This window comes from Urocitellus parryii, chromosome 7 (genome assembly GCF_045843805.1).
Source record: "Urocitellus parryii isolate mUroPar1 chromosome 7, mUroPar1.hap1, whole genome shotgun sequence".
NCBI classification, from domain to species: Eukaryota; Metazoa; Chordata; class Mammalia; order Rodentia; family Sciuridae; genus Urocitellus; species Urocitellus parryii.
Window position 1 is genome coordinate 42,945,660 of NC_135537.1, and position 27,710 is coordinate 42,973,369.

Genomic DNA, 27,710 nt, shown 5'->3' on the forward strand with positions numbered 1-27,710 from the left:
AGGACTCCATGGTTTAAAATTCCTAAAGCAAAAGGTTAAATATGAGTGAAATATTGGAGATCCAGTTCCTCATATGACCTGCCCATGGTACTCCTTTATTCTTTTTGAAAATTGTATTTTCTTGGTCAGATTTAAGAGGGAATAAGAGCATTTGGTACATTTGCTTTTAAAGGGAATTGCTTAATGCGGGTACCTGTGTGGTGTGTCTACACAATGATGAGAACGAAGAAGTGAAGTGGCTCAGGAATAGATTTACGTGTCTATTCCTGTCCAGTCTGAGCCCATTAACCTTGTGGGAAATAAGTGCTGTGTGCAGGTATTGATATTTTAGCTCCATGTTTCTAGGATAACATAATAAAATAATTAGGGAGAAGCTGAATGGCAAATTGAGAAGAAGAAAATTTATTTTGGGGGTGAGGAGGGTGTAATAAAAAGATTTAGATAGTTAGGATAAACATAAAGATAATCTTTGAAGCAAAATTCAAAGTGGGCATGACCTCAGCTAGAATTCCTAACTACTGAGTAACCGTAAGATGGAATATAAAAGCTTTAGTTCATTCATTTTTTTCTATATTCCCAGCCATTTTCCCACTGGCTCTTTTCTAGCAATTTTTATTTGAATGTAACATGGCTTTTGACTTTCCTGGGACAATCCTGAGGTAAGCTCTAAGCAGTTAACCTTGATATCAAAACTTCATATTAAATTCCACAGACACTCAGCATTCTTGTTCTGATCTCTAACTCTCTCTCTCCTCCTCTCCCCAACCCCCGTGTGTGTGTGTGTGTGTGTGTGTGTGTGTGTGTGTGTGTGTGTGTGTGTGTGTGAGAGAGAGAGAGAGAGAGAGAGAGAGAGAGAGAGAGAGAATGCTCATTTAGTCAGGCTAAAGACTCTTAAAAGGAGTTTTCTGTCTTGTTCTCTGGTTATTCACAGACAGTTGCTGTAGTCAGAATTCATATGGTTGATCTTTGGATGGAACATCCCTTTTCAAAAGGAACCCTGAAGTATATGTTATAATAGAAAGATGGCAAATAGGTTTCCTTAGAATTTTCCTTAGAAAGAATAATGATACTATGTTGTGTAAATACATTTGTATCTCGTGGGAATTTGATCTGAGCCAAGAAAATATGGACCTCTATAGTACTGGGCTTTTTCCTTATTTTCTTTTTGCATGTATTTCCTGCATCTTGTTTGCATCTGCATTTTCCTCTTCTCTGGCTGTTTATCTGCATATCCAGCTCTACTATATGAAATTTTATAGAGTATGGAGCTGTCTGACAGCAGAGCTTTTTTTGTTTTACTGAATGTTTTGTTGGTGCATATGGTCTGACATGGATGAGCAGCCACGGTGAGATTTTGGAGTCTATTAAACTGGCTCATTAAAAAGATCAATCTGTTTCTGTAATAACACTGGGAGCCATCAGTCACTAAAAGAGGGAAAAACTGACACCTGAGGAGAAAACACATTTTGGTAATTTGTTCATGACATGTCATGAACAAAAGAGCGCTCTATATTTTGTTTACAACTTTGGGGGTTTAAATTCTGTGACAATTGCTGAGTTAATGTACTAAACAACCATCACGTGTTGCAGAGATGGGCTTTGGCAAATTGAACTGCTCATCCTTAAATATTATTGACACGGGTTATATTTTTTTCTTTTTAAAAACATTATTGTTATTTAAAGAAATTTTATAGCCCAGAGAAGTCTATGGAATCTCTTTTTTCCTGTATACAAAAGTGAAATGTTCTCTAATTTCTTTAAAATAATAGCTCTGGGGAGAGTTCCTAAACAATTGTACTGAATTTGTTGGTCTATGATAGAATACTGTGAACTCAAATTAGAAAAAAATAGTTTTCACTTAAAAATCATGCTTTGTTTTTCCTGTCCCAAATATTAGGAAAGAGAATTCTGATTTGTATTTTTCTCACTATGTAAAAGTTATATGATGTGAACACTTTCACAAATATGACTATAAATTAAGGGCACTCTTTTTTTTTTTTTTTAAATAAGGGATTAAACCCAGGGGAACTTTACCACTGAGCCACATCCCCAACCCTTTTTATTTTTAATTTTGAGACAGGATCTCACTAAGTTGCTTAGGGCCTCACTAAATTGCTTGAGACTGGCCTTGAATTTGTGATCCTCCTGCCTCAGTCTTTTGAGTTTCTGGGATTACAGGTGAACACCACCATGACCTGCTAAGGGCACTGGTTTTAATCCTACTCTCTCTGTGATGGCTTCTAAAGACAAGAAGCTTTCCTATGGAGTATGGAGGGAAGTGAACAGCTAGTGCTTGATTTCATGGAGACTGAGTGAATAAATACTAAGATTGTAGAACAATACTAGTTATTCTAATTAACTGCTGTCCATCCTTTCTCACAGCATTGATATCATGGCTTTTTGTTATAATCTGCCTTTTGTATTGTGTTCTCACCTGTTCTGCTACTTTTCTGACTCAGGATTTTTCTTGCTGAAGAAACCAGATGAAATGATCTTTGGTCTTGTATTGGTATCATTATTTTTGTTGTTGTGATTTGTTTTCCCTTTTCCCCCTACGATCTCAAATGATAAATGCTATTAATCCCTTTCTTATACATTATCATTTTAATAGGACTGCTTTATATCAACTGCAGTTTAACACCTCTAGGCTTTTATTCCAGAGGCCTCATAGTTGGATTAATTTGTATTTCTTCTTCCCCCAATAATTAAACATTTTTCTGGAAGGACTTGCTTGTACCTTAGAATTACATGATGTCAACTAGGAGGGATCTTATGGATATACCAGGACAACTCCTCCTGTTTACACTTGAGAAACTGAAGGCCCCAAGAATTTTTCTAGGGTTGCAGAGTTTCTTGGTGGACAAATCAGTGTATGCATATGTGTGAATGTATATTTTTAACATATATTATTATTATTAGTAGTAGTAGTAGTAGTACCAGGGATTGAATCTGGGGCTGCTTAACCACCAAGCCACATCCCCATTCTTTTTTCATATTTTTTTATGTAGAGACAGGGTCTCACTGAATTGCTTAAGGTCTCACTAAGTTGCTGAGGCTGTCTGTGAATTTGCAGTCTTCTTGCCTCAGCCTCCCAAGTTGCTGGGATATAGGCATGTACCACTGCTCCTGGCAAAGTGAGCATATTTACATAGCTGAAATCTTCTCATTACACAAATGTGTTTTGTGTGTGTGTGTGTGTGTGTGTGTGTGCAGAATTTAAATAAGGAAAGCTTAACTAAGAAATGTGGGGTTTTTGTCTTACTTTCTCACATTTCTTTAATTGCTCAAGTGGGTAAATGGCATCACATAATATTCTGAGGTTTTATAAATCCTTTTAATGATAGAAGATCCAAAGTGAGTTACATTGCCTGCCTGAATGAGTAAGTTAGAAAATGCCACAGGTTTGAGGGGCCAAAGACAGTCATTTTGAAACCCTGTTGTTTGAATATCTGAAAATTATCATTGCATTACTCACCAACTGAACAGAGTGGACAGTGTTCATTTTCTGTAAAATGAACAGGGTGTCAGTAATCATGTTATTTTAAAAAGAACACACAAGTATATTTTATAAGAAATTGTTCTGTCAATTGTCTATGCAAGTGAGAATGAAATTTGTATGATCTATTGCATTTAATATTCCATGAGGAAAATGTAGGAATTCTATCTTCAACTTTGTTTTACATTGCATCTTTTATGCATTCCTCAGTTTCAAGAAATACATGATCATCCCAGTAGTCATTATTATTTTTTCTATTAGTCGCATCAATTGTGAGATGTCTAGTGAAATAGCATTCAGTTACATTTATATGATGAGAAAGACAGCGTGATTGTAGAGGTCTTCTAGGCTCTGCAGTCTCAGCCTTAATTGACACCTTACTTCTTTCCACACCCCAGGTCTCTCCCTCCTGAATATTTTTCAAGTCCTAGCTGTATTCCCACTGATGGTTTCTGTTCTTTCCTGCTTCTCCTATGTCAGCATTGGCTTTACATACTGTCTCAGTAGCCATCATGTGAATGAAGGTTCCTAGTCATAAATCCTATAAGAATGGTCACTATTTACCAGGCAATAGATGTGCCAGGCCCTGTATGTTTTTTTTTTTTATGAACTAATATATAACACTTATTTTCTAACAGTGCTATTGGTGTACATTTAGGAAGGCTGAATGTCTGAGGTCATGTGGCTTCAAAGAGACCCTGAGGGATTCTAATCCTAGGCTCCCAACTCAAATACCTGTGCTCTGGATATACCAGGCCAACTCTAGGCCAACCCAATACCCTAAACCATGATTCTCTGCCACCAGCCTCTGCATGTCCCAGCTAGGAAACAAAAGGCTTTGACTAACTTATCAAATGCCAACCATGGGTTAGGCCCTGTATATAGACTCTTTCTATAGTCCTCTCAGCACCTCTAACGTAACCCCCATTTTATAGATAAAAACAGAAGGTCTTAGAGGTAGGCCCACCAAGGTCACACGACCAGCAATTTCATTCAACTGCAAAGCCCTGGCTCTTTTGAATATACATTATGGAGTAATCCTTTCTCCCTCTGAGCTCTCCTAGACCATGTTTGTACTGTTCATATGGTACCTTCAGTCTACAGATCCCACACAAATGTATAGAAGTCTTGTAGCTCCAGTTAACTCACTTTTATGGTAAAGAATTTGTCTAGTGTTAAATCATAATCTTAAGGAGGGTTGCAATGATCATGTCTCATTCATCTTAGTATTTCCACTGAAGCTTAAGCTAGTAGGTTATACATGGTGGGTACCTACAACAAAACAAAGCAAAACACTACAAATAAAATACCCCCACCACTTGAAAAAACAAATGATTCAAGATAATTTTTTAAAATTTATTTTCTAGTTGTAGTTGGACATAATACCTTTATTTTATTTATTTTAATGTGGTGCTGAGGATTAAACCCAGGGCCTTGCACGTGTAAGGCAAGTGTTCTACTGCTGAGCCACAACCCCAGTCCTCAAGATAAATTTAATGCAGTTATTTTCAGTAGTACATCAAATGACTTCTCCCCCCAAGAGTCTTCATTTACTTATTTGGTTTTAAAAGATGCATCTCTGAGCTAGACATGGTAGAGTATACCTATAATCCCAGAGACTCTAGAGGCTGAAGCTGCAGGATAGCAAATTTGAGGATTGCCTGGGCAATTTAGCAAGATCTGTCTGAAAATAAAATGGGCTGGAGATGAAGAATTAATGTTTCAGTGGTGGAGCACCTCTGGGTTCAATCCCCAGTGTCTGTCTGTCTGTCTCTGTGTCTCCCTCTCCCCCCCACACACACAAAAAAAAAAGAAAGCAGAAAATCTGAAATACAACAATGAAAATAGCCATTAATGGCCCAGGAACCCAATACCAAGATGGATTCACTGACCAGAAAACACTGGAGGGCTCTAATTGAATGTGCAGATGAATTAGAAAAAGAAAGCATAGTTCCAAATAGCAGGAAAAGAAGAAATGGAATATTTCAGCAGTGACAGAGATTAGGAAACACAAGGGGGACAGCCAGGAACAGGCAGTATAACCATTGAGCAGATGGACAGCATCAGGAGACATGTGATAGAAAAAAATTCCATCTTCCCACTGTGGGAGGGAAGGCTCAGGTGGATCTGTGAACCTGTGCATTGTAATCCGTGAAGGTCCAGGCATTGAGTCTGTGTGTCTGGAGTGGCCCACATCCACCTGCCTCTTATTTACTTCTGAAGACATTAGCATGCAGCTCAGGACGTTCTCTCTGAGGTGGTTGTTCAGCAACAGAGAGATTAAAGGCACCTCTCTCCATCTGGCTATCCAGGTAGTGATGGTTCTGTGGCATTCAGCTCTCTGTTCTTAACCATCTAAATGTCCCCCTTCCTCCAGAGTGATAGCAAAACACAGAAACCACTGCAGGTTGTCATGAAGAATTAGGTTTGATTTTCTTTTTAAGGAGACAGGGGAGTTTGTAATCTATTTTGTTTCAGATACATTATTCAACACCATGAAAAACGAATTATGTGAAATTCTTATTTAAACTCACCTATTTCCTAACAGTTTCTAAAGAGACCTCTTACTAAATTATGTTTTCAAATATGATGACAAGAGTGATTTCCCCCCCTCCGTCTAGTCCTTCTGTAGCCTTGACAAACTGTGTGTGTTAGAAAAGGAAGGGAAACAGGTTTGCTATTGAGTTATTATTGTCTTTGATCTTTAATAGAACCATTACCTCCTAGAATTTAGATGTAGACTTCTAAAATTTAAGAATAAAGAATAAAGGAAGATTCAGTGTGTGACAGGATGTTAGATCTCATAGGAACTTTAGATCAGTGTCTCACTGCTACTTGTCTTTTGAAGAGCCCTGGGTAGAACATGGCTGTCCAAGCAAGCAGCTGGGGTCCAGCAAGCAGCAGTGACTGATCAAGATCAAGGTTTCCTGGAACAAAAGGAGGGGCCTGCCACAGGTCCTTAAGAGATCAGTGATAGGAGTTGGATTTGGAGAAGACTGTAGAATGACTTTCAACTTTCTCCCTGGATGATGGTTTGGAAGGTGGCTCAGAATGCATGAGAGAGTCAAGGCCAAGTTAAACATGCTCATTTTGAGATGCCCATTGTGACTCAAGTGAGAGCTAAGGCATGTAATAGATTTATTTGCAACAGGGCTAAGATTAGCATTTGCCCTTCTTTCCTTTTCTAAAGTTTATTGTGATACCACTTTGCCTCCCCTAGAAAAGTCTTTATAATTGAATTTTCCCCACATTAAAAAAAAATCTTAATGTAGGGGAAGAAAGAAGATTATACCTTCTCCTGTCATTAGGAGATTTATCCTCTTCTTCTGCATACTCTGTTGACTATTTATGAGATTTTTTTCTTACTTTCCTGTTTCCTTGACAGTTATACTATTTTATTATACATGTTACTATGGGAGTATCAGTGCACACTAGCCAATTATACCTTGTTAAATAATGTGTGTAGAGTTTTATAAAAAATGTTCATGTTCTTTTGTAAATGGTCAGTTTATAGATCCTGTTATTGAGGAACTGGGGTCAGGGGAAGCCTCCAATGGCATAAAGTGTAAGTTAGGCTATCTCTTCAGTTGTCCCCACAGTTATTTCCAGTGTGTGCACTGTACCAGGTATGAAGCTGAGGCTGGAAGACTAAGGAATCTGGGATCATGCAGCACAGTCCTGAGTGCCCTCTGGGCTCAGGATGTCAGACTTGACAGAGAAGTGCTTGACAGAGAAGCTAAATGTTGAAATGCTCAGATGATGATCAGGCAAAAAAGAAATATCCTTAGGTAAAATTTAAAACCAAACCAAAACTTTGTTCCACGTGTCTATGAGACCTGACAGGTTTCCTTGTAGAGTTTAAGTTATTTCAAGGGCATGCCTATGGGACAATGGAAAGTGTTTATTTTTGCCTAGTACACTTTGAAAGGGCAACAAATTAAAATGCAAATACAAAATTTGCCTAGGCAAATAAGGTGTAGATAGCCGAAGATAGCAATTAAGTTGTTCTAGTCATCATTCTGGATGAACATCCTTTGATTTGGGCTAGCCTAAAAGCTAGTCTTGAGTGATTAGAAGAAGCAACAGGGAGTCTTTTGTAACTTTAGTTATTTGGGCTACAAAAGTTTCCATGCTTTGCTGTTAAAATGTAACTGCTCTGTAAGTGATGAGCCTTATTGTTTCACTAGCTATCAGGAGTGAGGAGACCCAGTAAAGGAGAGCAAGGATATGCAGAAATCAGGGGACAGATGCAGGGCCCAGCCCTGCCTCTCAGGTCATCGCTGCCCTTGCATTAGGGGAAGAAACTCTCCCCATCCCCATATAATTGGGTCATCTAAGTAATAACTACCAATGAGGGCTCATGTGAGGTTGAAGGTCTGTAACATATCTAACAATTTGAAAGTTACCAGGATTCTTCTGGTGTTCTATGTTGTTGTTGCTCTCATTGAAAAACAAAGAGAGGAAATATTGTAGGTAGGGCTGGTTTCAAACAAATGGGTCAAAGATGTTTCATATATAGAAATGCTACAGGGAAGGTGCTTATCTGTAATCTCAGCTACTTGGTAGGCTGAGGCAGGGGGATCACAAATTCAAGGCCAGACCTTGTAAAGGCAACTTAGAAAACCCTATCTCAAAATAAAAAGGGCTAGGGATGTCATTTAGTGGCAGAGCACTTGCCTGGCACGTGCAAAACCCTGGTTCAGTCTCCAGCATCATGGGGAAAAAAGGAATGCTACAGGATCTGCACAATGATATTTTGAAGATATATATATATAATTTTCACACAAAAATAAGCTATGAATAATTTATGAATAATTTATTTGTATGTTGTTTGGTTTGACCAGCGAACCATCAACCCTGTGTGTTTTGATCTACAGAACCATGACATTAAACTCTATAGAATAATTAGAATATTATAATATAGAAAAATTGAATTGTCAAGTTTTATAACTAGAAGGGACCTCAGAAATCATCTAGTCTGGTGGTTTTCAAACTTGATTTTAGCAGCAGACTTTTTCCTTTAAAAATGAAATCTTAGAGGGAACTCCATTTCTTTTTTAAAGAGAGAGAAAGAGAGAGAATTTTAATATTTATTTATTTTTTTTAGTTTTCGGCGGACACAACATCTTTTCTTTGTATGTGGTGCTGAGGATCGAATCGAACCCAGGCCGCATGCATGCCAGGCGAGCGTGCTACCGCTTGAGCCACATCCCCAGCCCAAGGGGACTCCAATTTTTAACACAGTTAATAACAGGGGGGTTCCTTGAATCCTTTAATTTTGATCAGTTGGGGGAAAAGGTCTTCATTGCCTGCAGAATCCATTAAGCACTTCAGGTGACACAGTTTGAAAACTGTTGATCTAGTCCAACCCTTTCATTTTACAGATGAAAGAGAGTTTAGGTGACTTGTCCAAGGTCACACAGGTAGTCATGGCAGAGCTAGGACTAGTCTCAGATTTCTTGATTTCCAGTCCAGTGCTCTTTCCATTATACCATACTGCCATAAGGTAGGTGCTGTGTTAGCATTATGTTCATAGCTACTAATTGTCTTTAGTATTTTGTAACTGATTTATGCTGGTAATATGCATTGAATGTTAAAGTGTATTATTCAGAAATGCAAAGGATAAAAATACAGATTAAAATCACATAGGTGTACTCTTAGAAGATAAATCAATATCTAGAATGTTTCCTTTCACTTTTAGAAATTATTTTAAAGCAATACATTTAGGTAATGTCTGAGCTATACTGGATATTTTAGTCTGATACCAATGATCAATATGTACGGAGTCAGTATGTTTTTGTGCAGACATGCACTTGATGGGAGCAGCATTGAGATGGCTGGCTGCCATTCCCAGGGGGACCATGGATTGCTGTCATTTCCAGTATGGGCCAGTCTCCTGTCTTTAGCTGGTGCTCCTCCTTTAGCTTGTAGTAGTCATGAGCTCATTCCACATTCAACTCTGCAGACTTTCCTTCATTCTTTGTGTTCTTACACTTTCTTTCTCTGACCCTTTTGTTCTTCTCAGTCTGGTTATCTAAGTTTCACTGGGACTCTACCCTAAAAGAACATAAGGTTTAGTCATTGTAGAGCCCTGTTGCCCCTGATAATATCCATTGTTAATCCAGTTTCCGCTTAGATGTTCCTCTCTGGTATTATCAGGCTCTTACTAGGTGCCAGGAAAGTAGAAAAAGTGTATTAAGTCCTCTATAACTATTGTTTTACCAACTTAAAGAACTAAGAGACACATGGAAATCTGCAGCCTTACCACTGTGAATGGGTAGAATTCTTAGGAGATTTCTCTGGGAAAATAGATGCTGCCACTGGTCTAAGAATAAATTGCTGGTTCCTGAGGAGAGCCAGCTGCTGTGGGAAGCCTTAGCTCAGGTGTTGTGATTCTGTCAGAGTTGGATGCAACTTGTTTCTATCTTATCAAATATATTGAGTAAGTCTCTAAGCAATAGAGATTCCTTAGAATATATATATATTTTTTAGCCCTACTTTGGTTTGAGAATCAAACAGCAGTGATTAGTTATCAGGCCTCATTTTTGAAATGTATTTCTTCTGAAAGCCAAGTTCAAAGTTCTGTGGGTCACATGATGAAGGCTGTTGTTCTAAGACCTGATGACCTCAGACAGGACACACAGACTCTCTGGGCATGTGTGAGCAATTTAGTTCTTCCTCCTAGTTGCAGCTAGCTCTGTTGACTGATCATGCTAGTGACACAAAATAATATTGGTATTCCAGATGTTACATTGCTCATCGTGTTAGCTCAGTTGGATCCTCATTTTCCAATAGACTTGGTGATGATGCGAAAGTTCTATGTCTTTGCAGTCCAGTTCTGTAGCCAATGGCCACAGCAGGCCGTTGAGTACCTGAAAAGTGCTACTGCCACTGAAGAACTGAATTTTAAGCTTTATATAATTTGAATTTAAAGGGTCACATGTGGCTACTCTATTGGACAACCCAGATCTCAGGTGTTGTCTGACATGAAAATCAGATGCTGGGTAGAACAGGTGTGCTGCATTCTTCCAGAGAGTGACGATTTATATCCTGCTGAATTGTCACTGGCTACACTCTGTCAAGTAGCTTGTTAGAAGTCAATCACTTTTTTTTTTTTTGCATGAAAATGCAGAAAAAGGAGATCGGGTTTCCTCTTATTTGTGACTTAACCACATGAGTTTCAGCTGGAAAAATGTTTATTAATTTGATGACAAGTGACACATTTTCTTCTATGCTCAATCTCATATCATTTGGGCCTCAATGTGGGTTTCAGGGCATTCCTGCAAGTGTCCTGGGAAGCTGCTGAATTTTGAAAGCTTCTGGCCAGTAAAGGAATATTCTGTGGATACAAGCTTGATATGAGCATCTGAATTATGCTGGTTTCTGAGTATATAATGAAATAAAACTCTTTCTTCTGCCCCACAGAACCAAAGAAAATGGCTTTGACAGAGAGCCTTTGCACTCAGAACATCCAAGCAAGCGACCATGCACTATTAGCCCAGGCCAGCGGTACAGTCCAAATAATGGCTTATCCTACCAGCCAAATGGCCTGCCTCACCCCACCCCACCTCCACCTCAGCATTACCGTTTGGATGATATGGCCATTGCCCACCACTACAGGGACTCCTATCGACACCCCAGCCACAGGGACCTCAGGGACAGAAACAGACCTATGGGTAAGACTGAAAGATCTATTCACTTTTTTGGCATTTGGATGCTTTAGGTTCTTGCATCATTACTTCTCAACTGAGTTTGAGGCTTGAAGTCTTACAGGGGCAAAGTTTTGCTTTCTTCATTTTGTCCCCTTTATGAGAAAACTTGGTGTCATTAGTATACTCTTATATGCTTGAAGACAGCAGGCTAATTTTCTTTTTGATTTTGGAGGAGGGCATCAAACTTAATAATAAAATCCTTAATTATGGTAACAAAAGTAAAATGAACTTTTAGCTTGAATCTTGTTTTATGAGAGATTTCATATGTAGTCTGTTTGAGAATCAAACAGCAGTGACTCTTTTTAAAAAATATTTTTAAAAATTAGTTTCTTTTGTATATATTTTTTGTTTCAAATAGTCATTTGGACTTGTGCAGTCTCCATGATATTCCATATTTCCAAAATATGAGATGGCATACTGTTTATGGCTTAACTTGACAGTGAGGAATGCTTGGTACTTTTCTCTGCTAGAAAATGCCAGTGATTAAAATTAGTATTGTGGATTTTGCATCAAAGAACAGAATACAGAATGAATGAGTTTAGGAAAATTTGGGTCCTACTTGCCTGTGTCCATTACTCTTCATAAAACTGTTGGATATAAAGCTTTAGGAGATCTTGCCTTTTATTGAGCAAATGTCTGCTGCAAAAAATCAGAAGGAAGATGCCTAAGGTAAGTTTTGATAAATGATGTGTGGTTGAGGTGATGGTATCAGGTAGTAAGTACGCTGTTCCTGGGACACCTTCAATGTCTAACCTTCAGAATCTCACTAAGAGCAACAACCATCTCCCTCTTTTTCCCTCATCTCCTGTGACCATACCACCCACCAACAGGACTCCCTTTACTTCATAACTAGCTGTTGGCCAATTTTCCCGACTATGGGAGATTTGGTGGGCAGGATACCAGAAAGAACAAGGGTGAAGTCGAAGTAGAAAATCAGAAAACAGAGCTGAAGATACAGAACACTGGGAAACAGCCAGCCACCTGTTGGCTGCTGGAATAATAGTGACAGGATTTTATTTTCATATTTGTTTTTCACAGGCAGAGATAGCCTGAAATGCAGAAGTTTGTGTTAGGCTTCTACCCAGGTTTTTAGGCTGCTATAAGGTAGTATTTTTGCCTTCCTGTCCAGAGTCCTCCAAATGTCTAGAAAGCAGGATGGGGATGAGATGACTGAGGCTTTGGTTGTGAGATAGTAAATTAGTAATTCTGGTTGCCCACAACAGTAATTTCTATGTTTATATAGTGTGTCAGACAAAAATGGCTAAGCAGATAATTTGTGCTTTCTAATGTTCTGTCTAATGTTCTCACAGGTAATATTTCTGAAGGGCTTTTCAAAAGTGGTTATGCTTTCTTTCAGTCTAGACTGAGACCTCAAAACCAAATGTGATTACAACCCCTTTCTATGCAGAAGCCTTACCATTTATTGATGACTTAAGGCCTGAAAATATGATTGCTCATGTTTAAATAGCAGTGGAATCATCAGGTTACTGTGAGACCAGTTCAGGAGATGATGCACTGTTGTAGGTGCCAGAGAATGGTCTACTTCTTAGGCAGAAAATGCTGTTTGGTGAATTATTAGTTACAATGCACTATAAAGTAATCAGCAAGGAAGTAATTATGCTTATGTGCAATGATTATGTTTTCATCTAGTAATGTAAAATATCCCTTTATGAATCATATCTGTATCCATTGGTTTTATGTGATTTTCTTCAGACCATGTTTCTTACCTTTTAATTATATTAGCTTATAAAACTAATAGTGCTAGTCTCTATAAATATGTGCAGCTACTTAACCATCCCTAAAGTCTGCCAGAGTTTAGTGTGTGTTAATGTAAAATAAAATCTTGATGTATGAGTAACAAATTATGGCATTACATCAGGCTGCCATTTTGAGAATATAAAAATTGTCATAAAGGTATATTTAGTCTGATATGATTTATAAATGGGTGTTATATGTAGTGACATATACTCAACTGAATCCTTTAATAAAGTAATTTTGTAAGCAGCATTAGTTTGTAAGTAAGCTTTGGGTTTTAGCCTAGTTAGCTAAAAATCTTCTAAAACATAGGAACCAGTTAAGACACAACATTAGTGCCAGGTGGCCCACAAACAGAAAATGTGTTCTTTGATGATTATGAGCTATTTTACTCTCGTATATCCCTATGGTATTATGAACACAAATAAAATTTGTATGGTGTTGAATATTTAAGCATGTGAAGTAAAGACATTAGTTTTCAGTTGTCTTATTTTTTCCTTACATAGATTTGATTCTAACAAATGACCTTCAGAGTTTGAAAGTACCAGATGAAGCCCTTATTTCTTCTGTAAATACTTGGGCATGACAATGTTTCTACCATTCTTCTGTTTTAAAAGAATGCGATGAAACTTAGACTACTAAGACTCGTAGTAGACGCCTGTTAACCACAAACTTTCTATTGCTCATTAATTGTTCTGAGTGTTGGAGCTTGAATCATTATTGATTTAGTTTGCAGAATTTTTGGAAATGTTGAGACCTCTGGAGGTCTTGGTTCTTATTGCCAAACATTTAGATGCCACCATCTTGAAAGTTCCTGTCACATTTATATTTTCATCACCCTCTGGTTATTTTCTGTGGTGATTAATTGTAGGAATAGTGTTTTTTTTTTCTCCCAAACACAGGCAACAAATAAGTCAACAAAAATTACATATTTGCAAACATTTCAACTTGAAATATTCACAATAAACAGAGGAATAACTATTCTCCCCCCTCCCAATATCTTTTCTATTAAGCAAATTAGTAAAACATTTGCAATTTTATGTTTTGCCAATAGGTGGCATTGACAATTTTAACTTTTAAAATTTATCTCTGAGTATGTTCTGTTTGGACAGGAATGATGTATAGTATTTTTATATCTTTTTTATTTTTTATTATTTTTTAACCTGAGAGAGCTATCATAAATGTTCACTTTCATGGGTTATAGATGAAATTGTACCTTATAGTTGGCTGAAAAGAGTCATGTGAATCATCTTTTTTTTTTTTTCGCCTTAAGTCAGCAGAAAGAAAAGATTTTTAACCACTTAGATTTCACAAAAAGTGGAATGTAATATCTTTTTATTGTCATTTAATGCTTAAATGACAGGACCTCAGAGAAGGAGCCTCAATGTCTAGAAGCCCAAACCATTCCAGACTTAATTTGCTGTTCAGATTAACAATGTGAGGCAGAGCAACCAAAAAGAATTGTTTTGGTCATTCAAAGCAGAAAGCATAACATTGCCCAGTGCCCTTCCTTGATGTAGATGGTAAAGGGCACTTTCCACAATGAAGGCATGAGAAGAACACCAGGTTTCTAGACATCTCTCATCAGTCTTCTATTCTGACATTTTATGGAGAAATGTGGAAATGCATGTTCATAGTCTAATGACTAACTTACCTAACTGCTCTCATTCATTAATATCAGTGCACTTGGTAAACATTTACATGATACTTTTTCATAGCAGTATAACTGTGGTGCTAAAGAGCATTAATACTCATGGACTTCAAATTATGATTTTCAGTTTTTTAATTTGAATGTGATATTTGTTGAAGTATAACTGGCATGCTGATTTTTTTGATAAAGCATATCTCATTTTTATATCTTATGTTTTTGTAAATTGAATTAGTATGTATAGCTTTTATGTACATATATAAAAACACTCTCTTTGTGGCCTAATTTTATCAGCAAGATGCATATATTAGGATTGTATTCATCTATAGCTGAAACATGAAAAAATGGTTTACTATGTTTTGGGAAATCATATAAAATGAGTCATAATGTCTATTTTTTAATGCAGACTAGTCATATTTTGAAGTCACCTAATGTCTACTCATGTTTTTTTTTTTCTATTTATTTAGTGCTGGGGAGTAAATCCAGAGCCTGTGTATGCTAACCACACTGTCTACAACCTAACTACATCCCAGCCCCAATTTCTTGTATTTATTAAGAGCTAAGAATATGTTTATATTTGTACTTAGGGAGTCTCATATGAATAAGAAGCTCTAGACTTGTTATCGTGTAGCTCTGCCTCCTCGTGTGTAAAATAAAGAGTTCTGATGAGATGACCTCTAGAATTCCTTGGAGTTCTAATATTTTTGTCATTCTTATGAGGATGCCATTGGGTAATTCTGACTAAGTATAATTCTTATCTCCAATCAAAATAAAATGTTTTAACATCTTTGAAATCGCCTACGTGGTCCTGGCTATGTGCAGGATTGCATACAGATTGGGTACTGAATGCTTTAGGGCAATTAAGCCTTTTTCTCTCTATTTGTAGGGTTGCATGGCACACGTCAAGAAGAAATGATTGATCACAGACTAACAGACAGAGAATGGGCAGAAGAATGGAAACATCTTGACCATGTAAGACAGCAGTAAACATTTAGGTTAAAAAAATGTTTTGAGAACAACTGAAGTGAGGTCATATAATAAAAGCTTAAAGATGCTTTGAAGGTATTGTGTTTCCTGATCTCCTTGAAAAAAAAAAGAATGAATGAAAATGTTTGAGTAGAATGCAGGATTTGATTTCCAAGTTGATGTGAAAGCCACATAAGAGAAATATTTAGATCTTGGAAAAAGACCAGCAGGCTACTGTTTTATTTTGAAAGGGTGATTGGCTTACTATTCTGGAAAGGAAGATTTACTAATTATAACACCTTGAAGGTAAATATGATTGTCATGATTCACATTCGGACCTCTTGCTTTTCTTCTCTTTCCTATTGAATATGCTCATCTGTTGGGTCGGAATTTCAGATCTGACCATTAGAAATACTAAACTGAAATCCTTCAGGAATGCAATTTCATCTTTCATTATCCTGAAATAGTTGGTTTTCTTACCCACCAAATTCTTTAATCTGTGGTGATTTGTATGTTCACCTCTTTCTCCCTGTTTCTCACGCAGCTGTTAAACTGCATAATGGACATGGTAGAAAAAACAAGGCGGTCACTCACTGTACTAAGGCGATGTCAGGAAGCGGACCGGGAAGAATTGAATTACTGGATCCGGCGGTACAGTGATGCTGAGGACTTGAAAAAAGGCGGCAGCAGTAGCAGCAGCCACTCCAGGCAGCAGAGTCCTGTCAACCCCGACCCAGTGGCATTAGGTATCTTTACTTCAGATGAGAATCTTGTGTTTTGGTGGGATGTGGGTGGGGGGAAGGTACCCGGGTTTGACACAGGGCACTTGACCACTGAGGCACATCTCCAGCTCTATTTCATATTTTATTTAGAGAAAGGATCTCACTGAGTTGCTTAGCGCCTTGCTTTTGCTGAAGCTGGCTTTGAACTCAGGATCCTCCTTGTCTCAGCCTCCCAAGCCCCTGGGATTATAGGTGTGTGTCACTGTGCCCGGCCAGATGAGAATCTTGAATAGATATTTCTTATGCTATGACCCACTGGCTGTTTTTAACATTTTTTCAAAAATAAGAGATACTCTGAGTTTATGACAGAATTGCAAAACTGAACCAGAATTTTATTGCACTATTAAAAGTTATGCTCCTTCATAATATAGTTATTTGGACCCTGCCTCAAAACCTACAGAAACCCCATCTCACAGAGTGGGCCCGTGGCTTCTACTCCTCTAACAAGGCCTCTTGGGAATTCTTCTACTGCACAGCAGTGTTTGACAGCACTGCACACAGGGATGTGTGTTTTCTAATTTTTAATTCAAGATACAGTCTCTAAGACAGTCTTGTTTTGTGGTTGTATCTTGCATTAAAAAAAGAAAAAAACTTCTCTCAAAAATCCCTCTTGGACAGAGAAACCTAGAAGCTATATAGTTTACCTACTCCGCTTGAAATTTGATGATGAATATGTAGCTCTCTTCCTGTGACTGGTTAAGTTAGATTGCTTAATTATGGTTTTATTCATTATGTAATGGGACTATTAATATAACCACGCTTTAGAAATTGAGTGTTCATAACTATGTTTAGTATTGGTGTTTGGGGATTATTGTGGTTATAAATAGAATATAGTCCCAAAGATATTGAAAGAAGTCTACTAGAATTTTGGAGTGGCCTGCAAACTTCTGCTTGAATGAAGTGTAAGGTGTCATCATTTACATTGCTGGCCATTGTGTGTGAACCATTTGAACAAACTTAGTGGGGATGATTTGTGTGGATCCTCCTTCTCTCATCTCCAGCTCCCTACCTGTATCTCACTCAGGTTAGAATACAGTCCTTGTACTCTAACAAAACAAAACAAAACCTTATTGTATACATGCATATTTAAACTCATGTCTTTGACATAATTGGCACCATAGCTGATTATCAAGAATTAAAAGCTTGAACTATATTATCTGGATATTTGATCACATTATCTTTTTATTAAAATTATTCATAGTCAGTATAGTTACCTTTGCATCTATATTTGTGGATTTCTGCTAATTCCTGAGTGTTGAATGCCTATTACTCTAATAAGTATTAAATTAAGGAAGATTCCTAGCTACTTAATTTACCCAACAGGCAGATTCCTAGCCACTTAATTTACCCAACAGGTATTATTCTAAAGCAGACTTTAAAGACAAAAGGATATTTGTCAGGCTGTATTAAGGCAAGCAGTGAAAACAGAATTAAGTTTGATTTGAGCCATTATTGGGCTAAACAAAGCTATTTGGAGCAGAGTATAATAAACATCTTGTTTTTATTTCCTTATTATGAACAGAGATCAGTTAATCAAGGCAGATTTGCTCAAGGAAAATGATATTATTTATAAAGATGTAATGTAGGCAAAAATTGAGAGCCTTAAAAAATAAGATTTTAGCAATAAAAATATACACTTTGACCTTCTGTGTGGCACACATTAATGGAACTATTACATATTTATTGAGTGCTTACTATGCACTAGGCTTTGAACCAGGTACCATAATGAAGGAAAGAGATTCTTTATTTCTTCCTTGAGGATATTTGGGTCTAGTAGAACAGAGAGGCAAGAGAATAATGTTACAAGCACAGGACAGCCACCTCAGTTGAATCCTACAAATTAGACTCTGAAAAAGAAAAAATTCAAAAATTGATTTGACATCATACCTAAATTGTTATTAACCTACCAAATATAAGCCACTTTGTACACAGTCTCTACTCCTACACACAAACTCTGATGATGCCGATGTACACCATGTTCTCCAGGGAGATAAATTCAGTTTCTGTGTTATATATAGAACCAAAAGAATAAGCTTGGGTTTTTTTTTTTTTGTTTGTTTGTTTGTTTTTTAACCTACTCCTTCTGAGTACACAAATTATACTACTTTTAGTGATGTTTAATGAATTCACAGTTTTGGTAAAGCCGAGAAGTTGCTTTGGCTTTAAATTTACGTAGTTAAGATTATCTAAAGGCTACAAGAATTTCATTGTTTTGTTTAGAAATCACAAAAACAGTCATGTTCTTATGGACACAGAACCCTTGGTTACCTATTAAGAAACCATCACAACTCTTAAGAGCTACACAGTGTTCCAGTCCTGGCGTCCAACAGTTTTTCCTGCGAGTCCTTGCTAGTTGATTCTTGAGGCCCTTGAGCTTCATTGTCTGGAGCTGGGTTGAGGCTGTAAATAAGAGGACAGGTAGTTTGTAATCGAGGAATACGGTCATTTACATAAAGTGCTCTCTCTCTCAGGCTTTGAAGGTGAATGTATGGAAGTGTGTTATGAAAACATTAGGGATTATTGGTTAATAAATCTCTGTTGCTGGAAAGTTTTTAATGGGGTACATGTTTAAGATAAAGTTATAGATATGTTGTTCTTTTATATACATGTCGATCTTGTTATGCTATGATTAGATTGTGTATTTCTTTTAGCCTAATTCTTTCAATTCTTAAACCATCCGGCTTCAAGTGAGACCTTCAGAATATATTGTAGAAGAAATCTTTGGTTCAGAATATTGCCTAACCTACATCCCCAACTTGGGAGCATGGGAATGTTTGTTATACACACATTCTTAGCATTTTAAAATTGCATTTGGGGACTGCACAGAGGAGAACGTCACTTCCATGACTGATGTGTTGTTTTATTCTCAGACCCGTTCTCACTGTTGAAATACATCCACAGCCTTAAGTCAGTATGGGGGATTAGAAAAATAGCATGATTAATCTATCACTAATTGAATTTTAGGAGTTTTCCCCAGATATTAAATAACAACTCTATTGTGAATAGCCTCTGAAAAAATTTTAAACACTTGAGAACATACTGAACTCATAATGTCATTCCCATTCTTTAAATAAATACAAGTTGAAATCTTAAAGGACCTTTAAAAATAGATTTTTCACTTGAAATAGTAGAAAAAATAGATTTTCACTTGGAATAGTAAATATGGATTGTTTTTATTATTCCTCATTGGCTATCCAGGGAAAACTCTAAATATTCAACTCTTAACAGAATTAGCTAATTTTTATTTATTCTTTTTAAAAATGTGACTTGTATATTTGTTTAGTTACATTGTGAACTTCACCAAAGACCCAGGTTAATGTGATAAGAATTGATAGATTCAATCACTGTGGTAACTACCTGATTCATAAGGATAGATTGTGGCTGGTTAGCTTTTCATGTATTCTCTAAGTGTTTGTCTGGGCCTCTGTAGCTCTTTTCTTTTAATTCCTTTTACTCTCAGTATGCTACTCATATCCCTCTCTTGCTTTAATTTTTTTTTTAAACTGGCTTTGGACTATTCTAGAATCTGTGTTCATTGTCCTTTGTTTTCAAGAAGACTTCCACATGATTAGGGTTTTAAAAAATAAATTTAATGGTGAGTTTAAGACTGTTAGGGACTTGAGAGTTACAGCTCTGAAATATGAATGCATCTATTCTGCTTTTTGAATGTAAAAATACTTTTTGAATGTATAAATGTGATAATAGGGAAGTAAATTTAAAAAAATACTTTCATGTATGTGTCAGTAAGGGTTAGCTCTTGCCAAAGAAAGAAGTATAGTGGGTTTTTTGTTTGTTTTGTTGTTGTTATTGTTGAAATGGGATGAAAAATCAAGCTGATTATTCATTTAAAAAAAAAACTTAGCAATTTAGGACTTTGTTGAATTCATGGAGGAGATTGTATTTTAAAATTGCTCTAGTTGGAGGAGACAGGTGTGGTGGCTGACACTTGTAATTCCAGCTATTCTAGAGGCTGAGGCAGGAGGATCATTAGTTGGAGGCCCATGTTAGCAGCCTAGTGAGATTCTGTCTCACAATGACAGTAACAAAGGATTGTAAGACTGGGGATATAGCTCTTGGCTAGAACGTGTGACGTCCTGGGTTCAATCCCTAGTCGCCCCCAACTCCCACTGAATTGCTGTCGCTGGCAAATTTTATGCTTGCCGTATGATTAAATCATGAAATTTCCCATTGGTATCTAAATCCTTAGGAAATCTAGCATTAAGTTTAAAAGTACAAATTCTGAGCAGCAGATCATTAGGATTTGAAATCTCGGTTCCTCTTCACACTTTTTTGGTGACTTTCGGTAAGTCATGATCTCACTGTGCCTCAGTTTCCTTATCTGTAAAAATGAAGATGACACATATCTCTTAGGCATTTCTGTATTAAGTGAATTGACAGGTCTACAATATATAGTATGGTGCCTGACCTGTAGTACACATGATGTACTCCTGTTGTGCAATCTCAGAATGGCAGGAAGCAAAACAGGAGAGCTTTATGTTTGGCATTCAAGATGGCAAAATTTTAGTGAATTATTAGATAATTTTTAACTAGAAAATATTTCCAAGGTGGATACTTTGCTTAAGAGGCAGAGAAATTAGAATTCTCTCTTAAATATGTATCTTTAGAACCCTGATTCAGAACACATGACTGCAGAAAAATAGTTTTCCTCCAACCAAGGAAACATACTGTTCAACTTCTATACTATCAGAATATGGAAACTACAAACAAGTTACTCAGAATATATCTGCATATAAAAGTCTGTGAAGTTTTATACAATTGTATTGATTCCTTTAAATCACATCATGGAATTCATTTCATGACCACTCAGCTAACTTTATAGTGCACATGCCTGCTATGTTTAAAAACTCTGCTTTAACTATATAGGGTTTTAAAAGACTGTTAAATAAGTCTATCTTTTAAAAACAAAGAGATGGTTATTTCCTGGTATGTCCATTGTTAAAGATGGGAATTCTAAAGCAGTTCCTAGTTTCTAGTTTGGGTTTAGGCTTGTGTTGAGATTTCTAAACATATTACCCTTAAAAATAAAACCAAGTGGCATTTGTAAAGATGAAATCACTTAACCTTTCTCTTGATGGTTTCTGTAATTGATATTATCATGATCACAGCCTCATTCTGCCCACTACAGGATGAAGGCCATACCTAGGTGCTGCCAAGCTTTGAGCATTGCTGTCCTGGGTCATGTGAGGTCACATTGGTTCTCCAAAGGCTGTCAGCTCATCCCTTCATGTATATTGATGGCGGCCCTTCCTGTATCTAGTATCCAATGGTCTCCATTCTGTCGTAAGTGTAGTGCATCTTCCGTCTCTTCCATATATCAAAGATTGCCCTTTCCGTTCACATTCCTTATAACTTTATCCTTCATTTTGACTTAGTCCTCCCTTTCTTCATTGATGTGTGTTAGCTTAAAGAGGCTGCCCTGGCCCTCTTCTCCTCTCACCTCTAAGCAATTTGCATCTCAAAGCAAACTAAACTTGACTTAGATGGACATCTCTCTAATTTTTTCATCTTTCAGTAGTTAGATCTTTGTATGTCTCACATTTTAAACTATTTTCCATAGATTCTCCTGTCTTTGTTTCTACTACTACATTTTAGAACAACTATTCATTTTTATAGCAACAGATATTTTATTGGTAGTAAAGACCTAATAATTAAACATTAGCTCCTTTAGAGTCCAGCCTTGGAATATTTGGGTGCTTTGCATGGGTTTGTCTAGTTTCCCCAATACCTTAAAATGTTAAATTCCTAGGAGAGTGGTCTCTTGCTCTCTTATTATTATTATTTTTTCTTGCTCTCTTATTTACCAACTCCAGGAATTTTTTTGTCCTTTAAACTCAGTTTTGTCTATATAGATTCTGATATTGCTACTGCTTAATCAGAAAAGATATTAAATTAATGTATTAATTGATTTCTGTAGCTATTAAAGTCTTTAATATTTGAGGAATCAAAAAGAATGAGAAGTATCCATCAACTGTGCTTTCTGTGTCAAACCTGATGTTTAGGAAGACTGCAGTGACTTAGGACTGGAGAGGATATTGTAAAATGTGCATCTATAATTACTTCCCTTTAAATTTGGATATTTTGAAAAAATGTTCTTTTACAAAGCAGAATAGGATTGATGAAGCCGTTTTACCTGATGGGCATTGATATAATCATTGGGTGTCTAAGACAGGTGGAGTTCAGGTCTACGTGGATGTAGCAGCATGTCAATGAGACATATATGGAGCTGCAGCCAAGGTGAAACTCTTCATAGCATCTCAGTGTGGCTTATGAACCCTCGGGATGTCTATTGTAGAGCGCATGGAAGGTGGAAGGTTGGCTAAACCCTGAATGTTAATGTTTGAGAAAATTTGAGGCTATTCACATTCATGAGGTTTTAGTAATATTTATAGAAAAAAAGTGTAAGAAATTTGAGGGCTTTGGCTTCTAAGGACAAATACAGTGAATTGAGTTTGCAAAAATAATTTGTATCACGAAGTGACATATTCTGTGGGGGCTCAAAAATTAGCTTCCTGTATTTTGCTTAATTGAAGCTTCTCCAGTGGTTTTGCCTCCTTTAATGTTTTGTACTATTTAGTTATATGCTGGAAGGGGGAAAGGGTTTATGATGTTTTTTTCTTCATCTTCCTTGTCTGTAAGGTAACAAGTACATATCTATTCTTAGTGGTCAGCCTGCTAAATAATGGTAATGATGAAGATAATAAATAGCAAGTAATGTCTAATGAAAGCATAGGACATGCTATGCCAAGCATGTTGTGGGGAGCACCTTCTTCAATCCTCAGATGAAGTAGCCCTTGCCTTACATGGGGCAGCTGAGGCAAGGGGAAGCTAACTTCCCCAATGTCATGTAAATAGTAGTTGGTAAAGCTAAAATTCACCTCCACTGGGTTTTAGAACTCTCTTCTCTCTATTTGCCTGGGACTAGTAATTAGTATTATTTATGCATGAACTTTGGATAACTTAGCACTTTAAAAAATCTTTTAAAAGATTTTTCTTTTTCCTTATAATAAAGTTTGGTTCTTCATCAAAAATTTTGAAAAATGAAAAAAATTTGCTTCTTTGGAAAAGGCATTTTTTTTCTGTGTTTACACTTTACTATCTATTCTTTCTTATCCAATTATTTATACTTAAGTTTAAGTCTTTTATTGTTAAAAATTGTCTTTAAAAGTTGTCTTAAGTATATCTTTCTGTTTTACTGTACTTGTCTAAATGTGAATTTCATAGCACTTCTTCTGGAAATAGTTATAGTTGCTAAAGAAGGTAATCTTGAAAAACCTAATTAACTATGTCCTATTTCCAAGTTGTATATGCACCAGTTTTATCTAGCTTTCTTTAAGAATGAAAATTGTTTCAGAAAGAACTTTTTGGTTTTGTCATTTACTTTGTGGAAATGAATGTGCATATGAAAATGCATGGATATTTCCAGGCCATCTGATTATTCAGTAGTCGTGAAATTATAACGTAAACTTTTAAAAAGAAACTCTCTGGAATAAATTTAGACTTAAGAAAATATTGCAAAGATAGTATGAAGAGTTTCTGTATAGCCTTCACCAAAGTGTTATAGATTTTTCCTAATTCAACATAGTTGTTATAATCTAGGGTTCTAGCCACTTGATAAACTATATACCGTGCTTGGATTCAGAACACTCATTTGTATTTAAAGCATTTAAATATAATGACATACACTTAACTAAATTGATTGTGCTTTTTCTTTTTCTTCATGTTCTGTAGCTGCATAAAATATAGGATACTGGACTGAATTTCTTTTGACCTTCAACATATCATTAGATAAAGTATTATTTTAAAATATCAGTCTGTTAACTTGGCATTTCTTTTAAATGTAGAGAAAACTTCAGTTCTACTTGAAATTTATCATGGGTTGAATAATTATTATATTTTATAGAAGTACAGTGTTGATTATTTTCATCCTAAAATCTTCCCAAATGTACAGGCTTTCATTGAAAATTCAGTATGGGCTGCACACAGTGGCACACACCTGTAATCAAAGTAACCCAGGAGGCTGAGCATAAGTTCGAGGTCAGCTTCAGCAATTTGAGGAAATCCCAAGCAACTGTAGGAGATCCCTGTCTCAAAATGGGGCTGAGGATGTAGCTCAGTGGTAAAGTGCCCTGGGTTCAATCCCCAGTACCCACTTCCCCCAAAAAAAATCCAATATGGAAGACATGACATGCAGATTTTAGCTATAGATGTCTCTAGATACTCAAGCATTATATAAAAAATATAAAATGTTCATGCCATTTCTGTGAACAAGTTCCTTTGAAAGTTAGCATTCCTATATCTACTTTATTATGAGTTTCCTCAAACTTTTAAAATTTGACAGCCTAAGAAGCAAAGCAGTTAAAGTGTTTTATCCTTTAAAATTGTCTTTAAAAGTTGTCATCAGTACATCATTTCCTTTCCTGGAAGCCACATACCAAGCTTTGTTTGGTGAACTGAATGTCTGTGAATTCATTATAATGAGTCTTTCTAGTTTCCACTGATGTCAAATCCATATAATCTAATTCATGTTAAAAATATTGATGCTTAGTGATATTTTTAAGAAGTAATTAGGTGTGAGAACTGGTTAGTCATCAAGTAGGGCTGACCATTTATTGAAAGATAGTAGTATTGGAGCTCTGTGGGAATTATATTATCCTGACATTTGATCATTTTTTCTTTAAACTATTAGTTTGACTCTTGAAAGGAAAAGTTAAAAATATAATTTATTTAACAATATAAAACATACCTATAGAAATCCTCACAGTGAGAGAATCTGAGAAGTGTTCCCAAACAGCATATGTTTTAAAGAAAGAAAGTTGCTTTGGAGTTGAGCATATGAGGCGTGTAGACCAATGGCCCTCTTATTTCCCTGGGCTTTGATGATTGGTCTTGCTATTTTTGTGTATTTTCTAGAAGTGAAATGTTCAACCTTTTAAAATTGCATTTTTGTAGCAAAGCCAAGAGAAGGGCATTGCTTGCTTCACTCTGTATAAGGATGTGAGGATGCTGATGGTACTCTCCCTTCTCTCCACCCCCTTCCCACCCTCTTCATAGATGCGCATCGGGAATTCCTTCACAGGCCTGCATCTGGATATGTGCCAGAGGAGATCTGGAAGAAAGCTGGTAAGAATTGTTTAAAAACACGAGTTTAGTGTTCTGGCAGCTGTGTGCAGTTGTTAATGCAGTGATGTGAAGAATGACAAGAAAGGACTTTACTGCTAACAACAATAGCAAAAACAAAACAAAACAAAAACCCATAAAACAAAACAAAAAAACCTCATTAATATTCTTAGACCAGCCCTGATTAAAACATGAAATAGTTTTTATTTTAGTAGCATCTGCTAGTGCCATTATAATTGAAAGGCTGGCAATATTTCCTTTATAAACCCCTTTTTTTCAGGAGCTATAATGGTTTCAGGCTGGAATTTGGCATAGGAGGTCTTAGCTTACATGCAGTTTTCTTTGATGAAAAAAAAAATCCAGTGTTTAAAGAAATTAAATTGCATACTTCAGCATTTTGCTCTTCAAAAACAAAATCACATCAAATCAGTTGACTTGTTAAGGAACGTGTTAAGAATTTTTGTTCACAATTAGCTTTAAAATTGATCTTTTGTGCTAGTTAATATTCATGGATCAGAGCTAAATTTTGTTTTAAGTTGAATGACAAAAGTTGCTAACCTTCTGTCTTTCCTTGCCATATGCACTGTCTGCTTTCCATTGAGAGGTATTGCTCTATATTTTGTAGTAGATTTAAAGCTTCTCCCGACCCCTTAACTGATTATTGGGCTTAAAGAAGTTCAGATCTGGCAGAATCTTTGTGAAACTCCAGCTGCACAAAATCTTGCATAAAACCTGACTAGGTTCTAAGCTGCTGTAACTCCAACTGTTAGAATTGTTAGACCATTTGAGGTGGGAAAATGGGAAATGCCATTTGTGCAGAGTCAAATGGATGTAGGGGTGATAGCACTAATGGAAGAATCAAGGCAAAGGTTATTTGTTGTTTTTTGTACAAACGACTTCCCTTGGGTTTTGATTGACTCAGCTGTGTTTGTAGTTCTCTGCAATTTGCCAAATATCTGGTTACTAGTATCTTATCCAAATATAGATTTTCTAAGAAATACCAGTTTTTTAGTATTTATGTATTATTATTTATTTTTGTAATACTGGGGCATTCTACTACTGAGCCACATCTGTAGTCTTTTTTATTTTGAGACAGGGTCTCACTAAGTTTCCAAAGCTGTCCTTGAACTTGTGGTCCTCCTGCCTCAGCCTCAACAGTAGCTGGGATGCCTGGCTGAAATACCAGTTTTTATAAGTGGGATAAGAAGTTTTAAAATCTGATAGTACTCTAAGTTCAGTAGCTTAGATTAAGAACGTTCTCTTGCTTGTCAATATGCAAATCAGATAGATTCATTCAGCTTAAATATTAAAATGTGTATGTTGCTTACCTATATAGTATTACCTGATTTATGGTAATAAGTCACATGATTTCTCCAAGTTGTTCAAATATGCTGAATGCCAGATACCTGAGAGAGTTGCTACGTCTTCCTCCTAACCATTTTTCTTCTCCATTTTTAAGCTGACAGTGCATCTTATTCAAGTAAGAGGCATAAAGAATTGCCGTTTGGACAGCAGAAGGATGACTTTTTATGTTGAGAGGGGAGAGTCTTTTCCTGTTCCCCTTACTTAATGTGTATTTAAGTTAAATTCTTGATAGTTCTTAAAGAAAAGTTGACAGTAAGGTCTTGTGTAATCCAAATTCCTTCTGTGCTATTACCTGCTCAAGTCTTTGTTAGACTGCTATTAAGTGAGAACAGATTTTTCTGAATATACCACCTTTGTTGGAAAGTCAACTTGAATAGCTAAGCACAAAGGAAGTCCTACCATAAGTGGTGAGCAATTGGAAGCAGATTCAGAACTGTGCTGTGTATTTTCTACTTAATCAGTGTTTTTTCTACTTGATATGTTATAATCTATTGAATCTACCATTATTTTTCTTCACTGTTTTGTGGGTCTCTGAACCCAGTCTTCATGCACTTTTTGTTTGGCGGACTTAAAGAATAGAAAAAGAACACTGCTTTTTTTTTTTTTTTTTTCCTGTTGTGTCACTGCACTCTTTAAGACAGGTTAATCATCGAGAAAATGTTTTTAGATTATTTAATTTTTAGATGTGGCTATCATTGATGATTTGTTAATAGTGCAGATTAAGTTCATATTCTCACAGTAGTGCCCCTAATATGCCACTTAAGAACAGTGGTAGTGGTTGGGAGTAGTTTTCTATGGGTGCATGTTAAATTTTAGAGAGTATATTAAAGTATGGATAGCAGTTTTAT

General features: G+C 36.4%; 1 protein-coding gene across 1 annotated transcript in view; it reads left to right on the forward strand.

The window, feature by feature from the left end:
• Runx1t1 (RUNX1 partner transcriptional co-repressor 1) overlaps positions 1-27,710 on the forward strand; it is a 138,734-nt gene that overhangs the window by 93,957 nt on the left and 17,067 nt on the right. The window contains exons 6-9 of the mRNA XM_026384806.2: positions 10,922-11,172; positions 15,498-15,583; positions 16,122-16,323; positions 25,432-25,500. Of these exons, the coding sequence (XP_026240591.2) occupies positions 10,922-11,172; positions 15,498-15,583; positions 16,122-16,323; positions 25,432-25,500 (608 nt within the window). The remainder of the gene's footprint in view (positions 1-10,921; positions 11,173-15,497; positions 15,584-16,121; positions 16,324-25,431; positions 25,501-27,710) is intronic.